Source organism: Maylandia zebra, linkage group LG15 (assembly GCF_041146795.1).
Source record: "Maylandia zebra isolate NMK-2024a linkage group LG15, Mzebra_GT3a, whole genome shotgun sequence".
In the NCBI taxonomy this organism is placed as follows: Eukaryota; Metazoa; Chordata; class Actinopteri; order Cichliformes; family Cichlidae; genus Maylandia; species Maylandia zebra.
The window spans coordinates 23,744,164-23,763,443 of NC_135181.1; the positions used below are offsets into that span (position 1 = coordinate 23,744,164).

Genomic DNA, 19,280 nt, shown 5'->3' on the forward strand with positions numbered 1-19,280 from the left:
GAGGTTTGGGGAGTTTATGAAACTTCTATATCATCAATATTAAACAGAATCTAGGACAGGACATAAACAGCATGGGTTAAATGGTTTTGTCATTTGTTAGTATTTAAATTATCTGCAGTCACCAAATTAAAATGCTTCTTCTAAAATATATATTCAAATGTTTTATCTCATATGACTGTCAGGTACTAATAGAATATCAGTGCTCCTCACATTTTTGAGAACCAAGGACCCTACTGACCCTCTGCACTCAAATTCATTTTTTTATGTTTTTGTAGCTTAATACTTATCATTATAATCCAGCTGCTAATTTAACATTAAAAAATATATAAATTATAAGCTTTGCTATAACTTCCAAAAAATAAAAATATTGAACGCAAAGTTTCAAAATAAATTGCACTTTATTTTTCCAAAGCATTACAGAGGCAACAAAACACAGAGCTCTGAAGAGGGACCGTTTGTGCTTAATCAGACAGAGCAAAATCAGATTATGATGCATGAAGTTTGACAAAAGGACAACTTTACAAACCAGCTTCACTTTAGATCATCAAGAAACAAGTGAACTTCAACACTTTAACTTTGCTAAACAGCTGTTGCCAAAAGTGGCCATTAGAGGAAAATAAATAAATGTATACCCCTTATTCACTTCAGCTGATTTAAAAGGGATCAGTTCCGCCCATTTCCACTTCCAGGTTTTCATTTTTCACCACTGGGCCTTCCTGCACCTCATCCTCCCTCTGAAACAAGGCATTTTAACTCCTCCGTCTTTATGGCTACTATACATTTAGATCAATTCTGCAACACCCCACTTCAAACACAGCATTACAGTTGGCACCTCACGTGCTCTACAACTTATTTATATATTTACAGAAGCATGAAAAAAAATCCTATTAATTTTTCTGCAAAAATAAAGGATGGTGTCAAACTTCTATTTTCTCTACAAAACTCATTTACCTCACTCAACTACGCCCTACATTTTTTACTTATGTCATGGACTCTGGGTTTTGTGCCTGAGCTTTTACTTTGTATTGATATTTGGACTCTTCTTTTTTATAGTTTTGGTTCATTTCTAGTCAAGTTTGGATTCTGATGTTATGGTGTTGGTTGAGTTTTGTAATCTTTGTAATCTTTATGTATCAGATTTTTTCTGGATTTTCTGGGTTCTTAGTTTTTGTTATGTGTTTGTGATTTGATTTGGAGTTTATATTTAATTCACCGAGTTTCAGTTTATGGTGGCGGGTGTGGTTCTGAGCCTAACATGACCATGTTCGTGTTATCACCTCTCAGTATACATAATATAAACATCCACAATTGGAACAGAAGACTTGGAAGAAAAGGAAAAGAGAAGCGGGTCTTCTTTAATCGTGGCTCAAGAGTTGGGACTTCATCTTGTAATCGGAAGGTTGCCGGTTCGAGCCCCGGCTTGGACAGTCTCTGTCGTTGTGTCCTTGGGCGAGACACTTCACCCGTTGCCTACTGGTGGTGGTCAGAGGGCCCGGTGGCGCCAGTGTCCGGCAGCCTCGCCTCTGTCAGTGCGCCCCAGGGTGGCTGTGGCTACAATGTAGCTTGCCATCACCTGTGTGTGAATGGGTGGATGACTGGATGTGTAAAGCGCTTTGGGGTCCTTAGGGACTAGTAAAGCACTATACAAATACAGGCCACTTACCAAAAAAAGTAAAGCTGTAACACAAACTCCCTCCAAAAGCATTCACAATGAAGCAACTTTGTTTTCTATTGTGTGTTCATTTAAACTTTATTATTTTTTTTTAAGTAAAGAGATTTATGTTCACTTTTAAAATGACACATTATAGATTTTCTCACAAACACATTTAAAATTTTTCTATACACGCTGAGAATCTTTTATAATGCTTGCATAAGGTTTCGTTTGTATAAAAGCAAATAATGTGAATTAGAAAAACCCTTTAGAAAAGTTAAGACTTAACAAAAAACAAAAAAACAACAACATTTAAGTCCACAGTTCTTGAATATCAGTGGATCCAGAAAGGTTCCCTGAGGAACGCCCTCAGGAAATTTTTCATTATAGAAACCTTAAACCTGCAAAGAATTTCTTAAGAGAATATACATTTTCTTGAGTCCATTAATAAAAAGAAAAACAAATACTTGAGATGAGAACGTAATCATTTTTTAAAAAATTTTTTTTAAGTATACCTAAAATTTCTGTCAGCTTCCTGCAGACAAATCTGCCAAATGACAAAGATAATTAAACCTTATATTAGATACTTCAAATGTATTTAAATCCATTAAATCTGTTATCAAAGTTAATTCTAAATCTATTTTAGGGGTGTAAAATAGATTTGACTGAAACCACAATTAGCTACAGTGGCCTGATCACTCGATCATGACTGGATCATGAGATGAAATGAATTACACTAAATGTGCTATGCTTCCAGTTCATTTATTACCTCAATGTTTAAACATCACAGCTTCCACAGTACGACAAGTTGGAACCATAATGCAATACTGGGGATGCTTCTATCCCGATTTCAGTTTCGGATTCAGAATTGTTCCACGTCAGGGTTCAAGTTTTTCTCTTTACTTTGTGTTTTTAGCACAAAGAATAAATCAAAGTGTTTACATTCTGAGCTATTACAAAAGGATGCAGCATATTTTCAGGTAGAGTAGCTTTTGAACTGCTTTCTGAAATCATAAAATCATAATCCTTGTACTAAAACACTGGTTAATCATTTCACTGTTTTTATTTGCCGTGTTCCCTCTGTTAAAAAGAAATGTGCATTTTTTTCTTCTTTTTAACACTTTCATGTCCCTGATAACGTTAGAAATGTATACAAATCTTAAGTTCTTTGAGAAAAGAACAAAAGATAAAAACATTTTTAGAAACCATATTATGCATACAAACCAAAATATCTAAAGAGGCACTAATGGCTCCTTAATTACAAATGGTGTTTTTACTAGAAAAATACTTCAACAATCATAAACGCTAAGGCTCTGATAATCCACTGATAAGTTTTGAAAATAAAAAAAACAAAAACAAAACAAAACAAGAAGTCTACTGAAAACAAAAACCAGCTTCATCTTCAGCAGATTCAGCATGCTATAATCTGTTATTTCAGATCAAAGCCCCAAAATAGAAGTTTTGCCTTAAATCTGGATGGTCAACACGTGAAACCTTTATTTTCAATGTTAAAAAAAAGAAGCAATGCTGAGAAATGTTTTAATTCAACACTAAACAGATCAAAAACCAGATCTATTTATTTCCATCATAATTTCATTCTTGGACTCTAGTAGTGTCCATTTCCATGACTGGCAGTTCAAAAGAATCCTTATTTATGTGATCCTGGGCCTTACTGATGAATTCATTCATCCTCCTAAAACAAGCCTTTTAAGCTCCTCCCCCTTTAAAGCCTGCCTCTTTTCAAATTCAGTGGGTAGAATATGTAGAAGAACCACAAGTAAAAGCATCCAAATCAACCCACAAATTGGCCATTTTTAATTATGAGCAACCACTGTTTAAACAGTAAATATGACAGGAAATTAATAAAAGGTCCTCTTTAAATATAACAGTTAAGCTGTATTTAAAATCTGTATATTATATATGATATGAGCGGCTAAATTATCTTCTCCTAAAAGCTTGAAGAGGTTATTATTGTACACTGTGACAGAAAATAAAATCTTCCACATTAGAATCACAGCTTCAACTTTGACATAAAACTAACTGGAAGATGGAAACTGACTTCTGTTGGTCAACTCAGAGTAACATTTGAGCTATTTTCATTGTTAGCTGTTGCCACCCAAAGTATTACGATTAAAAAAAATCCAAAGAAAAAGAAGATTAAAATGAAAACAAAACAACACTTGTAGCCATATTGCCCAGTTTCTGTAGTAAGAGTCACCCTAGCAGCTTAGGAGCTTTTGCATAATGTTTCATTAGTAAAAAAGGCACCAAATATTCATGACCTAGAAACTGGGTAAAAAAAACTTGAAGAGCTCCGAGATGGTTCCCTGAGGAACGCCTTCAAAATATTTTTTTATATTTGAAGTTTCTGTCATGAAGCATTTTTTTAAATAATCTTTAGAAAACCCTTTCCTCCTTACATGTGAAACATTCAATATGGGTAGGTGAGGAAGATCAGGTTATAAAATTAAAACTTTAAAGGGACAGTTCACCACAAATTCAAATCTCTATATTTGACCTCTCGCATGTAGTCCTCTGTATCCGTCTACAGACTGCTTTGGTTTGAGTTGTCCAAGTGAGATTTTTTTGTGCTGTTAAAAGTGCCAAAAACTACAGCAGAGAAGTCTATTTCCAGAAATCCTGACATAGTTATTCCAAAAGCAGTTCTGAGAAATAACAATTTTCTCTTTACCAAACTACACCCTGTATCACAACTCTTTCTTCACACTGCAATAAACAGGCTCCATCTACCTGTGATGAAGTTGAACAACAGAATCAAACATTAATTGAATCACCTTGGCTGAGCTACATTTAGCTTGCTGCGCTCTTCGTTTAGCTGTCAGGTGTAAACAGTGGTAGGAAAACAGTTCCGTAACAAGGTTTGCAGAGGTCTTTTTAGAGTAACTGGGCCACAACACAGGTGACATTTAGGTCTGTAACATAGACCAGAAGGCAAAAAAATATATATAGGTATCTGGATGAATTTACAGCACTACAGGCCAAAGGGAAAACATGGAAGCTGGAATGTTGCAGCAAACCAATCCTTCAAGCATCCATACATCTGCAGATAATTCTGCTAAATGATAGCAGCAATTTTAAAACTAACTCTGAGATGTAACTTTCCTTTATGATTAAAAATATATATATAAAAACTGTAACAGTTGCAGTGTTTTTTTCCCCCCGGGTGGGGCTTGTTTTCAGCTTGGTGTTGTCAAAAGGTTCCTTGACGACTTTAAAATCTTCAAATTTTCCATGACTGATAAATCAAACAGAAAATGAGCGATCAGTAGATTCCAGTATCAGGTTCATTAAGTGGAAAGCACTATGCCGGATTAGTTTTTTTCCTTGCTGTGGTGCTAGATTTTGAGATGAATTCCTCACCATCTTAACATGTTCGGTTAACTCCAACAGTCCACGATCTGCTGTTTTTATCCAGAACTATAAAATGATGTACTGCATTGCCTTTTATCAGGACCGTGAAACTTAAATGGATATTTAAAAGCAGAATATTAAAAACTCTTCCAGAAACCAGGTGAGAATAATTGTCTCATCTAATAAAATTCAAACTGAGCTTTTCCTCCTCAGTGACTGAGCAGTTTGAGTCGAGCCAGCCAGCCGCCGAGCAGCGACGTGGACTGTTTGTTTACACCCTTAGTGGGAGAGACAGCGGCAGAAGTGGAGGCAGAAGCCTTTTTGGACCCCACTTCCTGGTAAGGTATGGTGGCTGTGTTGTGCAGGTTGGCGTTAATGTAGCACTGGCTGCCCCTGATATGGTCGACGCCACGTACAGATGGGTGACCTCGGTACGGCAGAGGGAAACACGGCTCCTCCTCCGTGATAGTGCTAATGCCCTCATTACTCCGATACATGTGCAGGACGTCCTTACCTGTTAGAAGACAACAGGTTAATTATTTAATTATTCGGCTTGTTTCATTTTAGCTGCGAGACCTTTAAATGACGGCTTTCATGTTCCTAATTACGACAACCTTGTACCGAAGAAGAAAGGAGGTAGTCCTACATACTGGATTTACATGTGAGTGAAAAGACATAATAAGCAAGTCCTCCTCCCTAAACGAGCTTCTATCCTTCCATCCTCCCTGTTGAATCGTACAAAACAGCTAAAAGTAACAGTTGACTTGTTAAGTTGCAGGTCAAAGCAAGTAAGCAAGTCTTTTTAAAGAAACAGTTGAGATAAATCTGGACATGACGTTTCATGTTTCAATTGTTCATTTAAAAGAAAAGTAATAATGCAAACAAAGCAAAAAAAAAAAAAAAAAGAATATTTTTAGAAATAAATTCGACGCTGAACTTCTAAGGATGACTCCACTTTAAACCTCACAGGTTCATGCAGCAGTGTGTAAACTTCGCTCTTTTGTCGGCCTCGTGTTTGCCGTCAGTGGAAAACAGTCCACTTCTTCACGTGTCTTTATTTAACCGTTCATTAACTGCCTGTTATCTTGGACAAACTGCCAACATGCACCGTGCTCGTCAAGGTGAAGTGCTCTAACGCTCAGACTGAGCAGAGTATGAAATGAGTCGCGCAGATGCAGTGGCAGCTTTCGGGGTTAATGATTAACCAGGTAAAAATTCAAAGCACGCAGCCCATCCCTGCTACAGTCTGTCCTTGCCTTTTAATGAGTTGGACAGATGGCTATTACTGATAACTGTCAGATTACTGGCGCTCACTGCGTCTGGTCCAGCTGGACAGGTGGGACTTACCTTTCCTTCCCTGAGTACTGGGCCTGGAGAGCCGGTCAGACACGCCTGAAAATGCCTCCACAGGCATGGAGATGGGTCTGGGTTTACCTGCGAAGAGTCCAGAAAGAGCAAAACATCAGCTCCATCTCAGAGACACTACTCCTCTACTTCCACCTCAGGCTGACACTTAGCCAGATATTAGAGCACAAACCAATATGGCCCATAAACAGCTAGCTGCAGTCAGTCTAACAGAAATGTTTTTGGGGTTTTTTCTTCTTGGGAGAATCAGGCTGTTTTCTAAATCAATGATTCATCTTTAAATCCCCAAAGAACCACTCCTGGCTTAAGGTGTCCTTGATTACTATGACCCAGTAAAGCTTCAAAATATAATACAATGCATTCAGGTTGCTTTGTGGTGACTCCAGAGACAAAGGTGGCACTATATCCCAGTGTTTCCAACCAAAACCAGAACAAAACGGCTCCAAACTCAGCGGGGAGGAATTACTGTTCATGAAATCAAGCCTTAAAGTCAACAGAAGCTCTCTGAGGATACACAGTCTTATTAGTAGAAACGCTTTGTTTGGTTTGATGGGGCTAGATTGGTCCAGACACATGACATCATCTGATCTGCTATTCTCTCACATGAAATCACAGGGACTGAACTACAGAACTGTCAGGTTAACCTCATGTGTGGACATTATATTTTAGTCTAGTCTCTTATACTGCCACTGTTCTATCGAAATGTAAAATGATTGTCCTCTTATGTGGATCTCATTTTCTCAGAAACAAAAATCAGGTAAAAAAAAAAAAAAAAAAAAAACTTTTTAGGGAATTCTTTGTTTTTACGTTCGTCAGGTCCCAATCAGCCCAAATAGCAAAGACAAATTAAAAACGCATGCCATGAAAGAGTTTGGGTCTCAGGAGGTTAAAGGATTGTGAGGTTAAAGTGAGCCTCTGACAAAAGTTCAGGGCTGCTGTGCATGTGTGAGAACAGTCTATGCATCAAGCAAAAAAAACAAAAACAACAACTAAAAAAAACAGTTGATTGTGGTTTTATGTGCTTTCATTTCCTGTGGTACTGTAAGTGTTGTATAACTCATCATAACCCACATGTTTTTCCCCTCATTGTGGTGCTCTTATTTTGTCTTTGTGCTGTGATGACTGGCTGCTGGCTGTCGCTTCATATTTTGACCCTTGGGCATGGAATCACTCAGCCTATAAACTTAGTCTGGATATAAAACACTGGGACAGGACTAAACTTTTTCCTTCTTATTCAAAGTATAGTTTGAGCTTTGTTTTCATTGTTAGACTAAGCTCTAGAGCAGTGGTGGGCAACTCAAGGCCTTGAGGGCTGGTGTCCTGCAGGTTTTAGATGTGTCCTTGATCCAACACAGCTTATTCAAATGGCTAAATTACCTCTACAACATGTCTCGTAGTTCTCTGGAGGCCTGGTAATTAACTAATCATTTGATTCAGGTGTGTTTACCCAGGGTGAGATCTAAAAGGGCAGGGATAGCTCAGTAGGTAGAGTGGTGGCCCCATGATCGGAAGGTCGGGGGTTCGACTCCACTGAACGGCTACCCTGAGGTACCCCTGAGCAAGGTACCGTCCCCACACACTGCTCCCCGGGCGCTGCACTGCTTCACTGGGTGAATGGGTTAAATGCAGAGGAACTATTTCCCTATGGGGACTAACACATACACATTATACAAAACCTGCAGGACACCGGCCCTCGAGGCCTGGAGTTGCCCACCCCTGCTCTAGAGTAAGGTTAAGAGCCTTTGTGTCCTTACAGCGTGAGGAGGAGCGCTGCCTGAGGCGAACTGGGATAGGATGACTGGATTCAGGTGGAGGGACGACAGACGTCCGGTTTTCCTCTGCTACAGTGTAGCGCCGCTGCCGCACGTCTGCATCCAGATGCGAGTTTGGAGACTTGGGACGCATTTTCACACCTGCAAATACGCTTGTGTTCCCATCTCTGCCACAAGGAGCAGGAAACTCAGCATTACAGGCATAAAAAAGAAAATAAATAAAGATGATTCTGAAATACTGAAGCTTGAGTGAGGTACTTACAGCGGGACATATGGCGCTTCTGGGGGAGGAGGGATATACAAATCCAAGATGGTCGTCTTCCCTCTCTTTCCAGGAGCATCTGAGGTTTCTGACTCTCGTGATTTATAGAGACTTGGCGCTCCCTGAGAGGTCTAATAAAGAAAAAAGACAAATTTAAGCCCTTTAATAAAGGAAACAAAAGAATCACATGTAACTAACACGTTTGGTTTGTCTCTTCTAATCTGTGTTTTTGGTTGCTTCTGTGTCTCAGCACACAACAGACGATGACTTTGTGAACTGCGTTTATCGTCAAACAAAAGCGAAAGTCGTTCCAGCTCAGAGGAGGCTTTTCTGTTTCCTTCCTCACTTTCAAGTTCTCACAAACACAGGAACTTCATTCAGCTCGTTTTCTGTTTCACCTGCACTTTGAAAAACACGTTTAAAGGACGTTTCAATGCAGCCACTTTTAACCATGCCAGACTTAATCCAGTCTGGCGATACTGTGAATGCTCCCAATTGTGAAAAATCCAACGAAAGACCAAAACAAGCAGAAACTGAGTGGTTTCATTACCACTTTTACACCCATTTACACACACATACACTTCCCTTAAAAGGGCTCATTTCATCGTTAAGTTCATTTCATTGATTGTACTATTTGTATTTCCTTCTGATATCTGTACCTGAGCTGAGGTGATGCAAAAATTTCCCCGTTGTGGGATCAATAAAGTCTTATCTTTATCTTGTCTTATCTTATTCAGTCAACCTCAGGATTGCTGCAGTATACCTGATGTTTACGAAGCAAATGTGATGAATCAGTTTTGAAATATGTAAAGACCCAGTAAGATGCTTCAATATAACTGCCAACATTTAAATGCCTAGGAGTGTTTAAATAAGGAGCAAGACATTTTTCTAAAGCCCTTTGATCAAACAAAAAACAGCATCATAATCAGCTGTATAATCAGCCCAGCATTAACAAACAGGCACATAATTTGACATGTTTCAGGTGTCGTAGTCACAAGCTACAGGTTTGTATTTGGTGTTTAAGACTTTGGTAGTTGCTGTTACTCATCAACAAATGAATTAAGGTGAATGTCACAACAGCAGTTGATATTAGCTCGTGGTATTTAACCTAAAACCTTTAACTGTTACATGTGAGTAGCCAAAACTGGAATAGCCAACCTTGTAAGGATGTGTTATTTCTTATTGTCGTGTACTTGGCGAACTGATCTGTAATTTTTCATGGGGCCACGTCGCTTGGACACCAGAGTTTGCACTAAGCTTAGTTGTAACATCTGTGTGTGACTCGGCTTTTTAGAAAATAATCATGAGTGGGTTTTAATGTTTGTTGCTGGGTGGGTGTGGCTCCAGTGGTGGAGCTCTTGTCTCACGAAATAAGAATAAGAGGTTCCATTAGTGACCCCGGTCTTTGCTACTTGATTCAGTCATCTGTTTTTAACACCAAGCTGACTGAGCTAACTTATTATTACTCATTCTAATAGTTTCAGGCTTGTCATTGTTCCCACTTCACAAAACAAAAGATAAACAAATGTAAGTGCAGGTGGCGTAACCTTTGAAGTGAATGGTGGGAGTGACGATGAGATAAGAGATCTCAGATCCGTTTTGAAAGACTGAGATTAGAGCCTGAGCTCATCAGCTGAGCTACCCAGCGCCTTTCTGGATTCCTATCTCCCCTAAACACACACATCCTGGACCCCTGTCAGCACAAAACCCCTGAAGGTGGTTTGGTGAATGCAGGATTGTCACATTGTGAACTAAAGTGTGAGTCAGCCACCGCAGATCTGACATCAACGCAGAGTTTTTCCTATCTTCCTTTTTTTCAGGAAAAGGGAAGAAGGGCTCCATTGTTTCACCCGCTCATCTCAGAGGAGCTGTAGACTGAGCGGCTGCTGCGTTTTCTGCTCGAATCAAAACCTCAAAGCTACGACAAAGACTGAAAACCACCACGTGCAGCTTGATTTTCTTACCGACACAGTCTGCTTCACTTTCATGCAGTGACGTCTGTCACAACACTACAGCTGCTGCAGGTTCAGGACCTGCGTCAACTACGCCTCACCTGGAAATTCTGCAGAAAGAATCCATTATCCTTCCACATTTACCGATATTAACCAGAACTTTGTACACTCGTGCTTTTTCTTTCTTTCTTTTTCCCCCCCACAGGAAAAACTTTGACTTCTCTAAAATCGAAAACACAATCACTCCCAAATGTCCAGTTTGAACCAGGAAAAAGAACCTCTCCTCACTTCTTTTTCAGGGCCAGTAGATGAATCTGAAGGCCAAAGTGTCAATAAAGTTATGTAGAGCTATTTCAAACTATGTTTCTTAATGCCATTGTTTGTATTGTCAACATATAAAGATGTAAGAAATGATATGGTGATTCTAAATATCATGTTATGTTGAGCTCTTCTTCAAGGTCAAATGTTCAGAAAATGTTGTATCTTTAAGATTTGCCCTTTACAAGCTCATTGTTTAATTTTAGAGGTTTACAAGAACATGTTTGCATGTTTTAATATCAGAAGAACAAAAAAAAAATCTTAACAAGGACGACTTCTTTGTTTTACAGTGAAGAGAAGTGTGTTAACAAGTAAAGGCTGGATTACAATCAGTCAGTTTTATTGGGTGAATTTGTGTCACTGTTTCAATCCTGACGACAAAAACAGGAAAGTGAATCATAAAAGCTTCATTGTGAATTTTGATGTTTTAAAATTCTGTTGTGCATCAGGAAAGCAAGAGAGAAGCAAACAGGTTTGAGTACGTGTTACGCCAAACACTGATTTATCTGTGGATGGGGAAATAAAACCTTCAGTTTCTCAGTGACTGAGTTCACAAAAATGTTTGTGTGTAAGAAAAAACACAGGTAATGTAGCGAATTTGAGATTTCAGGATATACAGACTACCTGCTCAATTCTGCTGCGAAGTTTTTCACTGATGAAAATTCTCTTTTCGTCCATACAAGCACACAAATAAACGCTCCTGAGACGGGGGCTGTTAGGACTGTTAATCTGCATTTCAGATTCATTTTGGGAAGTCCGAATACTGAGCTCATGTTACAGCGAAAAAGAGAAGCGAGAATACATTAGAAAACAAAAAGACTCCAGATCATGTTCAAGCGTTGCATTTTACACAGAGCTTTAGGCCTGAATTCCTCATTTTTATTGTGCAGTCATCATGTTTTTGGTTTCATCAAATTATGTGGAACTTGTGGATAAAAAAGGTAGAAAAACTGCAACACAAGTACTTGTCCATTTCTACTCCAGCTTGGGATTTCCCACATCATTTGACCTCTCCACGACAGGAGAACAATCTGCCACCACAGAGGGCCTCCATCAGGAAGGATGAAAAGGAGGAGACAGTCCCTGGTGTTAGTCGTTTATTTTGCTGAGAAGCACTTCAGCACAATACAAGCGGCGGCTCACCTGCACAAGCGGCGGCCTCCAGCGCAGGTTTTTCAGTGGAGCCGGTGCGAAGCTGGCAGAAGGTCCAGAGGGCCTCTTCTTCAGCATCAAGACAACACCTCCAGACTCCGCCCTCAACTTCCCCACCAGGTGCTTTAGCTGCCAGCCCACCTGGACCAACCAGAGCAAAAGTCAGAGAATTGCAGCCTCTAGAGAGCGCTAGCATGAGGAAAGACCTTAAACTTCACGACCCTGAACGTCAGCGTTTAATGAAGCATTTCACGTACTGTGAGCTGTGAACTGTTATGAAACCTGCGGAAACGGATCCAACTCTTATACTTGGCCTTGGTTTAGTACTGTCTGAAACAAGCTGTTTATTGGCTTACAGTCAGTTTCATGTAATTCACATCACATTTACACTTACATGATAATAAATATTTTATTAAGATCAATGCATTTGCATGATTGTAAAATCTATAAATCTCACTAATAATTATTTGGAGTATGTACATTTAATAAATATTGTGATATCTTCATTAGTGAAAAACATGTTAAAGCCAACTTCCTTCTGATTGGCTGCTCCTGCTAAAAATAAGCATATCTGAACTGTAGGTGGGTGGAGCTTGTGTTTTCTTCGCCTATCTGAAATGGTTCAGAGCAGTCTGAAGTCTGACCTTTTATTTCACAAGGCCACGTTTAACATTAGTGTTCACTGTTGTAGCACTAAATATATGACAGAAAGGAAAAAGTCCTGCATACTGAAAAGTCGCAACACTTCAGTTTATACATAAGACAAAATAAAGAAGATACAACTTGTCGCTTGAAAAAAAAAAAAAAAAAAAAAAAAAAAGAGACAGCTGGACTTTGTGAAGTTTGTGAACATGTTTCACGTGTCATCCAAGAAGATTGTTATACAACTAATACCTGAGAATCCTCAGGTACTTGACACTACAGTCAAGTGTTGAAGCTACGTCCTGCCTCGCAGACGTGTGTGGGATCTCTCCATCTAAGAAAATGACTAAGGCCATTTCCCAAAATGATGAGAAACTTGTGGCTATTCGACTCACCACTGTCTGTTTGTTGACCTGAATGACTTCATCTCCAGCGTGAATCCTCTGGGTTTTATCTGCCGGAGACTGAACAGCACACAAAGAGAAGCGCAGAGTTTAACAGACTAACATTTCATTGACTGCATGTTTCCATGATCTCTGGTAGTGATGAAGACTTTCAGGAGAGATTTTTTAAGTCTATAAATGGCACATGAGCGGCGAAGAAGACCCAGAGGCTCACTCACGTTCTCTGTTGTTCCCGTGATGACGTGAAGCCCGTCGTAGGTGGATTTGATGTAAATCCCCTGAAAGATAAAACAGAACTTAAACATGGATCTTCTGCATAAATACACCTCCCACAGTTCCTCTGTAATTCCTCGCTGCAGTGGTGGTGATGGGGTTTTCCTTTCTGGACCTACATCTGTTTCTGTTTTTGATTCAACGCTGGTTGTGGTTCATGGCATAGCACTAAAATACCTGTTAATGAGGGGAAGTGGGGTCATATTGTGGGTTTTTCTTTTTACAGCAGTCAGTACTTATCGGACAGCGGCGTCCCGCTGACATAGCCCAACAGGGAAATGATCATTTCTGTCCCATTTGTGTATTTTCTTTTTTTATTCTATGCCCTTTAAAAGAAAATCCTCACCAGTCCCTCCCCAGGCTTGACATTGGTGATGTGAACCTCCTCCAAACAGGACATTTCCCTTTTTGCGGGGTCAGAAGTCGCTTGGACAGTTTTCTCACAGATGCTGTTGAGCGCTCGGGACTGAAAAACAAGAAAATATATACAAATAGGTTCAGCTTGTCCAATGGATGGATACATGCAAGTGTTCACCCAGTTATCAGGCAACAATTGTATTACAGTGTGTTATTACACTGCTCACTCTTCTGTCCCATACTGTAACCCCAAAAATTATTTCAAAAGATATAAGAGTCTGATTCAGATTTTATACACTTTTATAAAACTGGAAGCCTTTTTGAAACCACAGGTGTCACCCACCTGGTAGTTATTAAAAAATGCCAGGGAAAACATTGTTATTTTGTATAATTAGCGGTTTATAATTATGCATATACGTGGTTTACATTGATTTTGTAAAGGTGTCATTCATTATGTAGGTGCGTATCTATGTAGGTTTGCGATTTATACACCTGGGCCTTTCCATCCTCAAAATGGGCCCGAGGTGGTGACTATGCACCTGACTGGTTTGTGTAAATATGAGTTAAAGTCTGTGTTGCCTTATTTAACACTAGTTTTTCATATTGCTGTTGTTGGTTAAACCCTACCCTGCTGTAGAACAAACATGCACATGTAAGAATAAATGTGCTGGTTTGGATTTCACAGTTGAAAGACTTGACAATAATTATCTTGTTTCCATGATCTAATCGAGAAAATTATTGGTTACCATTTTTTAAGTGGCATTTCTGATCCTTGAACTGCAAATACTGTTTTGACCATATGCAACAATGTCTAATTATATAAATAATAAAATAATACATTTCTGACTGCTAACCTTCTGGAATCAAACTCTACACACCAGCTTGTACACTGCTTGAGTTTCACGGTTACATTTTAAACGACATCAACTGCATATTTGATTTTATGACTTGTCTTGTGGTTACATTTTAGTGTTTTATAGCTTGTGTAATATCGTTGGACTGAAAACGAAACAAGGTACTTTTTGTCGTGCGTTTTCTCTCGAATAAAGAATAAAACATGATTCAAGACAGAAAGCCATTGGCAGCATGGTGGTCTTAGCTTACATCTCTCATGATGACTATAAAGTGCTCTAAATTTAGTCTGAAATGCTGAATCGCCTCCTGCACCAAATCTGCCTGATCCAAACCTCTGACCTTTCAGTGGAAAAGGGAAAGAAAACAACAGATGCAACAGGAGTTGGAAAAGCATCAAATAAAAGCTCCAAATACGGACGTGGGGACGGTGCTTGGTTTTGTTGTACGGGAGAAGAGCTTGATGCCTCTGCAGAACGAGAACAGCCTCATATTATCATCACAAATGACCAGACACCCAGGCCTGGAGCGCAGCACCGAGCCCGAGCTCATGGGAAGCAGAGAGCTGACCAGGAAAACACAAACCAGCAGGAAATTACAAGTAAACCAGGAAAACATGCTCCTCTGGGGATATAGCTGGTCAGCTTCCTGCTGTTTGTTTTTTTCAAATATGGTGACTTTATTGCTCCCCTTACAAAGACAAAGTAAATTTGCTTCATAGATATTTATCCCATAAAGTACTGGAAATATTACTAAAAAAATAATGCAAAACCAATGTTATACTTCAGCAGTTTTTAAGACTAAATCTTTAGTTCATGAAAGACACTTTTATTCACATTATACTCGCCCATCTGTCTCCATGAGGATTAAAACAGTGTGTACATTAAACATCAGGTCCATTTCCAGCCACGTTCTGTTTACTGTAAGCTGAAGCTTTTCTGTCCACTTGTCACTATAAGCCAAGTTTGCCCAAGTTAACATCTTATAGATGTGACGAGTACAGAAAAAGTAGACTCAAAGCGCTTTTCCTGTGTAAGAAAACTCTGATTACTTACATATCAAATATCCTCTGACCACATGAATTTAAACAACGTGCATGTGTAAAATGAACATCCACCGCTGTAACAGTACAGCAGTGCTACTGTATAAAAAGAGGTCACATGACAAACTGGCTATGAGAAGGAAAGTGACTGAACTTCATCCAAGTGTGAATCCTGAAACAACAGGAAGTCTTATCTAAGACAGGAAGTGGATGTGCCTGAGCCGAACACACACACACACACACACACACACACACACACACACACACCTATGTTCGAACAGAGGAAAGAAAAGCAAAAGCAGCACTCACCACTTCCAGAATCTTTTCCTCCATCTCATAAACTGTGCAGTCCTGGAATTACAGACATAAACACAGAGACTAAGAGATCTCACAAACATCTGTCCAACATCTGCTTTATTATCATCACTGTGAGAGAAAACAAAAAACAAAAAAATATCAGAGAAACAAGGCAGCCCCTGCCTTTGGTTTTTTTAATTGTATGCTTTTATTTTGAAGTGGCGTATGACACAAAAACAACTGATAAGAGTTGGGAAATTACCCATGCTGGTAAGGAAAACAGAGTCACATGATTAAACTATGTGACCCAATTTAGTATTGCTTCAAAAGCAAATACTGTTCACACTAAATTGAATTAGGTGTCAGGATGGACGAGAAGTTCATGAACACAGATCTGAAGTCTGGATGTCCTTGGTAATATTTCACGTTAGAAGACTGAATTTGTAAAATCTGATATCAAACAAAATCTCCATACAATGTCATTCAGTGATGGCAATCAATCAATGCTTCACCTCCTCTTCTTTAACTCCTATTCTTACTGTTTTCTGATCAATTTTCTAATATTGTAATTTTTTAATCATTTGCTAAATAAGACTTTTTCCACACAACATTCTGGTGCCAAACAACTACAGCTGTGTTTTGTATGGGGTCTCGCCTTGACAGTCATACCTTTACAGTTAGTTATGGAAGAGAATTAAAAGTCATGACGACAGTAAATTTATTTTTATGTTGTTCTGTATTTGGAAAGAACTTTCAGGCTAATATCGTGTTACTGTACAGCAGACAGAATATTTTCATCTTGATGGTTAAAGAAGTTTTTTGTTTCAGAAAACAGATGCAGTGGAGCATTTTCACATCTGGGGAAAAGGAGAACTTGCTCATATCAAATTTGGCAGGTTTTCCATTCAGAAGCCAGAACTGTGAGTGTGGCAAACAAACACGGGAAAGGAGAAAGGGAATCAGCGGCAAAACAAATATTTGAGAAATGACAGCCTACAGGAGAGTGAAACCAGGAGGCAGGGACGGTGAACGCCTCCCAGAGACACCGAGAGGATTCCTGCTGCGGTCGGAGAAATAACAGTTCCCCGTAAACACGCTGACAGGATGATTGCATGACAGCGCAGCAGGGCGACGCCTCAGAAGGCTCTGCAGACACATGCAGGGAGGTGGCACGCTGCAGAAAACTTCCAAGTGCACATCCGCTTCTGAATACTTCAATAAATGAAGAGAAATCCAGCTTATTGCAAAATGTGAAGCTCTGAAACAAACTTTTGCCGTCCCTAAAGGAAATTATAAAGTTCTAAACTAATGAAACGTCTGGCTGATTTGCAGCTGAAGTATTCTGCCGTTGCATAAAACATGTCTGTACGCCTCAGCTGCATTAATATGCATCATGTTTGAACTTCTCACACAATTAGTTCCCTCATATTTTGTCGTGTGACAGCACGACTGCCTCAGGTAGACTCTGCAACGATGTAAAGGGTTACATACAATTCATCATTGATTCATGACTTTATGCTTGGTTGCACAAGACTTTGTATAGAATAGATCCTTAAGCTGTGGATTTAGCATTAACAGAGCTGAGAAAACCTGATTTTTTTCACTTTTCTTTATGGGATAACTGATAGCTGAGAAGGAGATGTGAAACAAACTGTTCTGTGACGCTAATTCCCCTCCTCATGGTAACTGTACAGTGAGGGAATTTTTTAAAAAGTCTCTTAATAGTTTATGCTTGTGTATAATTAGGGGCCTGTCACTTTAAATGACGGGTGAAAAGCACGTGAGTGGTTGTAGCCAGTCTCCGTTTGTTAGGCTTTACCTCAGCTAAACTTCCCAACTATGTTTTTGCTGTCAGTGCTTTTAGAGCATTTTAATGCAACTTTCTGACAAATATTATTCCTCTGTGTGGTAAAGACATTGAAATTAAGAGAAATTCGCAGGTTTTATAATCAAGCCAGCTAGCATTAGCTGATAACTTAGCTCCACTACCTCAACCAAATGGTCACTTCTGGCTCCAGTAAAGTGGACTACCAAAATATGAAAACTGAGGCTTCAAAATGTGTTCAAAAGCTGACATCAGGGGTATGTCCATCTTTTAAATACAGTCTATAGCTTAAGGAGCGTAAAACTGCTTAGATGACATGTTCTTTGGGCAGCAGCATTTTAGGATGGTGCATGAATATACGTCTTCACAGAATTGGGATGCTTCTTAATTATAAATGTAAAACTTTTAAAATGTATTCAGGACACGTACTTGACATTTCCCACTCTCCATGAACTGGTTTTGTTGAAGTTCCACATCTTGTGCTTTCATTTACATTTTAGTAATAATCTCAAAGTTTCTAAAGTATGAAACATGTAAGGATCTCAGCTATCGGAAGGAGATATGCCATCAAAATGACTGTGCTCATGTATACAGTAGTTATCTGGAGCTTCTTCATGATCATCACCACCAACAACAACAGATCCAGAAAATAAACATTTTAGTTCATGACCTCCTTCCTCTCTGATGTGTCTTTATGACAAGCTGCTGCACACAGAAAACATCAGAGATCTGTTTCTCTTTTAAGGTCTCATGTGGAGATTGTATTTCCAAGAGTGGATCTGTTAATCACTCAGGAAAGCACAGAAACACTGAAGAAAACACAGAGCGGCGTCTGAGCGTCACTGACCTTCTGGACGGTGGAGGTGAGCTCCAAACACAGCTGGATGATCTTGCCTTTGGTTGAGGTGAAGTCATTGGCACTCGACAGAGGAGTCCTAGCAAGAAGAGAGAAACTAAAATTATAGAATCATGTCAGTGCTGGCAGACAACAGGGCTGTGTTTTAAAACGGATTCAAAATACGAGCAGGGCCACAGACTATTCGGTCTCTTTATACACTACCTCTGATCTTTTACTGCTTCACACTGATCGGCCATGAACAGCCAATGGTAAGCAAGTGAAAAACAGTGAAAAAAAACAGCATGCAATGCTGAACACTTTAAAACACATTTTAAAAAAAGGACAGAACATCAAAGAAATTAATGAAAATTTGACTTTCTGTAAGTTTTCATTAACTTCAGATCATAATAGCTGTTCCAACCCAAACATATCGAGTATGAAAATTTTTTGGATGAGATAACTGGATGGAGACTGAATAAAAAGTGGCCCCAGGTGTTTCTGGGTGAGCGAGCTGACACACTTCAGATGTCAGGTGCATTATGGGGCATCCATGTTTGTTTCCAGCTGCTGCAGCCAAGCTGGAATGTGTTTCAAGCTGATACAAGCTGCAAAAAAGCTGAAGCAGTCAAAGCGGCGATGCAGTAAACTGGAGCAGCGCTGCGAGGAAACACGATACTAAAATAATCAGAACGGAGGGGAGAGTACAACCGCTATCTTAGAAGGAACAAAGTTGTGCACTGAGCTGCACGTTATGAGTGAACTTCTGACTGACACGTTAATAAAAACAAATGCCATGTTAGTGAAAGTGTTGTGTGAGCAATTATGCAAGTACAGTTAAATTTACAAATTCAAAAGAAAGCCTGGATGAAAACATCAACTGTGACATCATGGTATCCAGTTTTATTT

At 39.3% G+C, this 19,280-nt stretch overlaps 1 protein-coding gene across 1 annotated transcript in view; it reads right to left on the bottom strand.

Annotated features, from left to right (window-relative positions):
- Positions 1-379: 379 nt before the first annotated feature.
- Positions 380-19,280, bottom strand: part of LOC101466308 (cnksr family member 3) — a 46,428-nt gene continuing 27,527 nt past the window's right edge. The window contains exons 4-13 of the mRNA XM_012923918.5: positions 18,384-18,471; positions 15,724-15,765; positions 13,510-13,629; positions 13,109-13,168; positions 12,882-12,950; positions 11,836-11,985; positions 8,423-8,553; positions 8,143-8,327; positions 6,371-6,457; positions 380-5,537 (exon numbers count right to left, since the gene is read on the bottom strand). Of these exons, the coding sequence (XP_012779372.3) occupies positions 5,233-5,537; positions 6,371-6,457; positions 8,143-8,327; positions 8,423-8,553; positions 11,836-11,985; positions 12,882-12,950; positions 13,109-13,168; positions 13,510-13,629; positions 15,724-15,765; positions 18,384-18,471 (1,237 nt within the window). The 3' untranslated portion in view covers positions 380-5,232. The remainder of the gene's footprint in view (positions 5,538-6,370; positions 6,458-8,142; positions 8,328-8,422; positions 8,554-11,835; positions 11,986-12,881; positions 12,951-13,108; positions 13,169-13,509; positions 13,630-15,723; positions 15,766-18,383; positions 18,472-19,280) is intronic.